The following is a 7267-nucleotide window of genomic DNA, read 5'->3' as shown; positions in this document are numbered from 1 at the left end:
GGAATCTCAGGGTTGTTTTGATTTGCATTTCCCTGATGACTAAGGATGTTGAACATCTTTTTAGGTGCTTCACAGCCATTCAATATTTGTCAGTTGAGAATTCTTTGTTTAGTTCTGCACGCCATTTTTAATAGGGTTACTTGGCGCTCTGAGGTCTAACTTCTTAAGTTCTTTGTATATATTGGATATTAGCCCTCTATCAGATATAGGATTGGTAAAGATCTTTTCCCAATTTGTTGGTTGCTGTTTTGTCCTATTGACAGCCAACACATCCTGTTAACCATAGTAAACGTACAGTAAAGTTTAGTTTTGTTCTATGTCATAGCCTCTTAATGAGTATGTGGTCCCTTGTATGGTCATTGTGACTGAACATTGTACAGTCTTTAGTAGCCATAAGCTGAAGCTAATAGAATTTAAGATACACAGCTTTCTACTATTTGTCATTGATTTTATTCCTTTAACAGTTAAAAGATACACATGCTTCTCGAGGTGAAAGGGCAAACTAAATAATGATAACCTGAGCAATTCTACAAAACAAGTTTCTGAAGAGTTCCCACTTGATGTGGGATTTTGTACACATTAACCAAGTTAACACACACACACGTACCTACAACCCCTTCATAACCAGTTTTTGTTTTGCACATATTCTTACAATGTAGGGCTTTTAAAAATTAAATAATGATTAATTCTTCTTTTCATCCAGTATCTACGACCAGCTCTTCTTAAAATTAGTGAAATGTGCTATCTGCTGAGCTTTATGGGACTTTGTTACATTGAAAAATTCCACACCTACACCCTGCAGGAGTTCAAGGCTGCACAAGTCGTGCGACTGCAGGAGGTAATGGATGCTGTTCATCAAGTTTCAGACTCGTTTCTTCTCAGGAGACTTTGCTGTGACTAATTATAAATACCCATGAATGTTTAGGTGACAGAGCGCCTGGAAGATTTCCGGAACGAGGCAAAAGATGTGGTCCGGAAGTCGTGCCGCTTTGCCTTGCGCGCCGCAGGATTCATTCCCGACGACTGTGAAGTTGAAACCCATGAGGGTATGAAGAGCTGAGAACAGGAAGTAACCTTCTAAAACACTCTCTTCTGTTTTCTTATTTTCTTTAGAGTTAAATAACTTTTTTTCACTTGCTCCCAAGTCCTGCTTCTATGCGTAGATTCTATACATTTGTTTTCTGGGGTTCTGAGTTATCACAAATCAAAGGATTGTGTTTTGTTTTGTTTTTCTTTGAATGGATATTGAAAGATAAATGTTTTACAAAAGATTTGTGCCTTATATTGTCCTTAGATTACTTTAAGGTCAACATTGCAAGTTTTGTTGATGGTCCGCTTGATTTGCCCACTTATGGAGAATCTGAAAAAATGACCTACACAGAACAGGCCAGCAAAAGGCATCACTGCATGAGGCTCACATGGTGAGAGCATCTTCTTTCAGGATAAAGTAGGGAATCTATCCTTCTTAAGATATGAAAAAGTCAGCCCTGTGCTGGGGAGATGGCCCAGTGGGTACCCCACAAGCCTGTGCCCTGAGTTTGATTTCTAGAACCCATGTAAAACAGATACAGCTTGCAATGTCCACACTCCCATAAGGACACAAGTTGTTGCCTTTGAGCTGCTGTCAAAGAACATTGATATACATCAAGAGTGCCGTGTTACAGGGGTGAGTCTCCCAAAGTCCATGTAATTTAGCTCATACTTGCAAAGAGTTCATACTTTACTTACAGACCCAATGCATTGTATGCATTGAGCTTTTCTTTAAAGCTTTTTTGAAGAACTCCTGTGGTCCTTTGACTAGAGGACGTGGGCACGTTATTCTTAGTATCCATCTTGTTCATCAGATAGTCCTCAGGAAATTTCAAACCACTAGTTAAACCACTGTCCTATAATTGAATATATTTGTGCTTTCGGGGGAAGAAGGCCTAAGAACAATTCTAAACTACCTCATGTTTTAATATAATTCAACCCAATTTCCAGGAGACATCATGTTTTGCCTTTGAAATCATTGCATTAGAGTTGCTGTGAAGAACACATAGTGATCACAGGAAGCTAAGAGTGTCTGCCTTTTTCTCCAGCTTCATCCGTCTGAATGACTACCTAATTCAGAACACCCTGCACGTCTTAACAGTAAATACTGCCAGCTCTCTTCTGAATTTCCTCTCAGATAAACTAAAGCGAACTCCCTCAGCAGATGTCATCCAGAAGTGGATCACGGAAGAGAAGCCCGAAGTCACTGAGAAAAAGGTACATTTGCATGAAGTCGAGTCTCCGGGTGTTTACCGAGGAGCATCTCTGTGTCAGATTTTTTTTGCTGACGTTTTCCATATTTTGGGAGAACAGAGAAGTTTCTGTTCAAATATTATATGTTAGTTTCAATTGCCACCTTAACACAACCAGGAAAGGAGTTTTAATGAAGAATTATGTAAGTAAAGCCAGTCTTTGGACATGTCCATAGGGAATTATCTGGATTCTTAATTGATGAAAAAGACCTGCCCCTGAATGTGGAAACCATCATTTCCTGGCTGAGCCATAGAGGGAGTAAAACAGCAAGCAGGGATGCATTTGGCCTCTGTCCTGGACTTTGGGTGTGATATAGACAATGGCTTGCGTTCCTACCTTCACCTCCCCTCAGTGACAGACCGTAGCTTGGAACTGTGAGCCCTGTCAACTCTCTCCTCCCCTGTGTTGCTCTGCCAGGGTATTTTATGACAGCAACAGAAATGAACAGGGGCATATCTGTCTCAGGATTGGATGGTTGAATGTGTGGCTTCTATCAAGTATATAAACCCCATTTCTATTGAAGGTTGTTCTCCAAGTTTGCTCACATTTCCAGTTTCACAAAGATGACGTTGCTGTGTCATCTTCCAGTATTTTTATCTTTGTCTTTCCTATGGCATTATTCCCAGAAACACTTCCGCATGCCAAGTATCTAAACTCAGCTCATTGTGTGCACTCAAGTCCACTCATTTTTGTATGTTGGGCTTTCCTTTATAGCATCCTTCTAGATGCTTAGGGGTCTTTGTAACAATGCATATGTGGTCCTTACAGGGGGCCCCACTGATGGAAAAACAGGAAGAAGATGAGTCTCTCATCCCCATGTTCCTCACAGAACTGATTCTGACAGTGCAATCGCTACTCTTCGAGCCTTCTTTGGAAGACTTTCTGGTGTGTACTTCATTATCTAATACCTACAGATAAGCAACCTTTAAAACAATGAAGGAACTTCTTCAGGTTCACCTCATTAGCAAGATTGCAGTTAGCACTGTTCCCTTGCCTGGGGATAGATCAGAAGCTTGGCAAGGCCCTCCCTCATGAGGATGCTTCAGTGTGGTACAAACCTTACACTGACCAAAGCAGCCCCCTGAGGGTCGTTGAAGACAGCAGGCTACTCTAAACACCAGTTCTGAAGTCTTTTCAAAAATCATGTCTTATCTTAGTAAATTCTGTCTTTTGGTTATGTGTCTCTTTAACAACACTCCACAAATTTACCAATATAGAACAATATCCACGTTTCATCCCTATCTTGTTTTGTGTATACTGGTATGCCTCCATACCTAATGTACCATGAGCATGATAGGCACTTAGACGAATTTTAAATTTTGAGGTTCTATTGTGTTCTCTGTCCATCTTTTTTTTTTTTAAAAACTTCTTTTTCTTCTATAACTTACTTTTAATTTTTTGGGCACTGGCGTTTTGCTTGCATGTGTATCTGTGAGGGTGTCAGATCCTTGGGCCTGGAGTAACAGACAGTTGTGAGCTGTCATGTCGGTGCTGGGAATTGAACCTGGGTCCTCTGGAAGAGCAACCAATACAGTGCTCATAACCACTGAGCCATATCTCCAGCTCCTATCTTCCTTCCTTCCTTCCTTCCTTCCTTCCTTCCTTCCTTCCTTCCTTTCTCTCTTTCTTTCTCCTTAACATTATATTATAGGCATTTCTTCATGTCATTAGTTATTTTGGAAACATCTTTTGGAAAAATTATAGCATTTTACACACACACACACACACACACACACACCATAATTTGTATGTCCAAGCTACCATTTTTGAATATTTTTGTTTTCTCTATTTAAGCTATTATGAGTAATTCCACAGTAGGCATCTTTTGTGTCTCTGTCTAATTTTAACTTCAGCTTATACTTCTAGAATAAAAACTGTTTTCCAAATACCAATAAGCTTGTAATCATCATTTAAAATTCCCTGACATTTTCTTTGGCTTGCCTTCTCTCATGCCCTCTAGGGTTTTATTCACATTCCAAATCATCACAATGTGTTGCCTTCTTTTTCTTCCCAGAGACAAGATTTCTTCATGTAGCCATGACTGTCCTGGAACTAGCCCTGTAGACCAGGCTGGCCTCGAACTCACAGATATCTGCCTACCTCTGCCTCCTTAGTGCTGGGACTAAAGGCATGTGTCACCACCCCCAGCAATCTGCCTCTTCTTCAATTAGAAAATATTTACTCTGAAAACAGAACTGTGTCTTCTGATTTGCTGCATTCTCAGAATTTCAGAATCAACACACCTGCTGTGGTTGGTGTCATTCCCGCATTTGTTTAGATTGTGTGTGTGTGTGTGTAAAATGCATGTGCACCTGGGTGTGCAAGCATGCTTGTACACATATCCACATGCACGTGCCCATTGTGCATGCCAGAGAATGAGGAGACCAGGCAAAGGTGCACCATCTGCTGCATCTGGAGTTGCAGGCAGTTGTGAGCTTCCCAGCATGGGTGCTGGGGCCTCATCTCCAGCTCTCTGAATCTCTGAGGCATCTCTTCAAACCCAGAATGAGTCATTCTTAATTATCAGGGGATTCAGAAACTGTAGATACAGTCACCTGTGCTCACTTTCTCCTTGCTTTCTCTCTGACAGGATGGCATTTCTGGGGCAATCAGTCACTTTGAAAACACGGTGTTGTCAGTTCCGAACCTGGTGCCTGACTCGTACTTTGACGCTTTCACCAGCCCGTTCATCAACAAGAAGGTTGAGGAGAAGACCTGTGGGTCCGGGCCCAGCCTGTCAGCTGTGTTTGAGGACGACAGGAACTTTCTCACCATCATCATGCAAATAAAGGTAGCTTATTCGCCTTACTAAAAACTGTTTATTATGATTTCAACCCGTAAGACACCGAGGCCTGCACATCCTTCTGGTCTTATCTTTGAATGTTCTATTTGTGGAAACTGACAGGTACCTAATCTCTAAATAGTAAAAATCTGGAGAAGAAGAAAAAAAAAAGAAAAAGAAAAAAAACAGTGGAAACTTTAAAAATTGTCCTGTGGGGGCCAGTGAGATCGCTCAGCAGATGGCTCAGCAGGTAGGGGCTGCCTGCCAACCCTGATGACCTGAGTTTAATCCCAGAATCCACACAATGGAAGGAGAGACAACTGACTCCTACAAGCACGCTGTTCTCTGACCTCCATCTGTGCATGGAGGTGCCTGCCATCATACAGAATAAATAAATAAAAGTATAAGAAAAACATATCAAATATGCTGCAAAACCAAAGATAACATTGAAAAAAAAATCCTTACCGTGTCTGGCAGAACAGTGGCGTGCAGTTAGCAAACTCTTGTCTTGTGTTTCTTGGGACACCATGTTGGGTACAAACAGAGCAGAGCAAGGTCTTGCCAGCCATCGTTCAGAAAGAAGTCATTTTTTCTTAAGTGCTTTGTGTTTTTTTAAAATACAGTGTAATTATTTGAGGCCTATTAGGGATTTAATGTAATAGCACCTGCGCATTGCCCTTAAATGCTGGTTGCTGATTATATACGTGTATTTATTTTGTGGGTGGATGCAGGTGGATGTGAGGCGATGTTGGGGGATGCAGGTGGATGTGGAGGGTCGGGTGGGGGGATGTGCATGTGAAACAGCATGAGCATAGAGGTCAGAGGACAAATTGTAGGACTGGCCCTGGAGACTGAGCTCAGGTCATCATGTGTAGCAGCCAGTGGTTTCCTTCTGTGAGTGTCTCCCCAACGCCGATGCTAACAATAGCGTACTTGGAGGCACTGAAAACCCTACCCCACACTGAATGGCTTTAACCTAAATGTCTCAGTCTTAAAATTTTAGATTTATTTACTTACTTACTTACTTTTGTTATTTTGTTCTGGTTTTGAGACAGGGTCTCTCTATGTAGACCTGGCTGTCCTAGAGCTTACTATCTAGACCAGGCTGGCCTGAAACTCAGAGAGATATTCCCACCTCTACCTCTTGAGCACTGAGAATAAAGGCTTATACTACCATACTCATCTTAGCTTGACTTATTTTATACATATGAGCTTTTGCCTGCACGTATGTACCACATGCTTACAGTGCCCGTGGAGGTCAGAATAGGTGTGGGACCTCGTGGAATTGCAGTGACAGTCAGCTGTGAGCACAACATGGATGCTGAGAACCAAACCTGAGTCCTCCACAAGCACAACCAGTTCTCTTAACTGCTGAACCACCCACCTCTCCAGCCCCCAGATATCCCAGTTTTAAAACCAAAGCACATTTATAAAATAACACATTGGCATGGCAAAGGAAAGGCCAGCCCTCTCGAGGTGAGGCTTGTCTTCCCCAGCCTCGAGTAATTGGGCTCCTGAAATGGAAGCAGGACTGTGGCCTCCACCCTCAACTGCCTTCTCTCCTTGGCATCCAGGAGCCATTATGATGTTCAAACATATAGTTTGCCTATTTGTCGTATATTATACATCCAGCCTTGTGAAATTTAAACCTAGCAGGTTGCATGAGTTATTTCCACCCCCTCAGACGTCATACAAGCTTAGGGAGATGGTACAGTCAGAAAATCACCTGCTTGCCAGGCAGTGGTGGCGCAGGCCTTAAATCCTAGCATGTGGAAAGCAGAGGCAGGCAGATTTCTGAGTTCAAGGCCAGCCTGGTCTACAGAGTAGGTTCCAGCACAGCCAGGGCTATACAGAGAAACCCTGTCTCAAAAAACCAAAAGAAAAAAAAAAGGAAGAAAGAAAGAAAGAAAGAAAGAGAAAAAAAGAAAAGAAAAGGAGAAAAAGAAGAAAATCATGAGCACCAAATTTGTATCCCCAGAGCATCCATACAAAAGTAGGGCATGGTGGCATGTACCTGAAACTTTAGTTGGGGGCAGAGGAGGTGGACAGGCAAAGCCCCGGACCTTTCTGGACAGTCTAACCAGTTGATGAGCCCCAAGTTTAATGAGAGATCCTGTCTGAAAAAATAAGACAAAGAGCTGTTGGAAAGACACTGGACATTGACCTCTGGCCTCTATATACACACATGGCCACACACACACA

General features: G+C 42.2%; 1 protein-coding gene across 3 annotated transcripts in view; it reads left to right on the top strand.

The window, feature by feature from the left end:
- Window positions 1-7267, top strand: part of Dnah6 (dynein axonemal heavy chain 6) — a 223851-nt gene that overhangs the window by 19328 nt on the left and 197256 nt on the right. For all 3 annotated transcript variants that reach the window (XM_031382227.1, XM_031382226.1, XM_031382225.1), the window contains exons 6-11: window positions 704-838; window positions 926-1046; window positions 1295-1421; window positions 2079-2247; window positions 3052-3168; window positions 4874-5074. In XM_031382227.1, coding sequence (XP_031238087.1) covers window positions 704-838; window positions 926-1046; window positions 1295-1421; window positions 2079-2247; window positions 3052-3168; window positions 4874-5074 — 870 coding nt within the window. The remainder of the gene's footprint in view (window positions 1-703; window positions 839-925; window positions 1047-1294; window positions 1422-2078; window positions 2248-3051; window positions 3169-4873; window positions 5075-7267) is intronic.

The sequence above is a fragment of the Mastomys coucha genome, unplaced genomic scaffold (genome assembly GCF_008632895.1).
Source record: "Mastomys coucha isolate ucsf_1 unplaced genomic scaffold, UCSF_Mcou_1 pScaffold20, whole genome shotgun sequence".
NCBI classification, from domain to species: domain Eukaryota; kingdom Metazoa; phylum Chordata; class Mammalia; order Rodentia; family Muridae; genus Mastomys; species Mastomys coucha.
The sequence above is the reverse complement of the archived record's forward strand: the minus strand, read 5'-3'. Positions and strand labels throughout refer to the sequence as shown.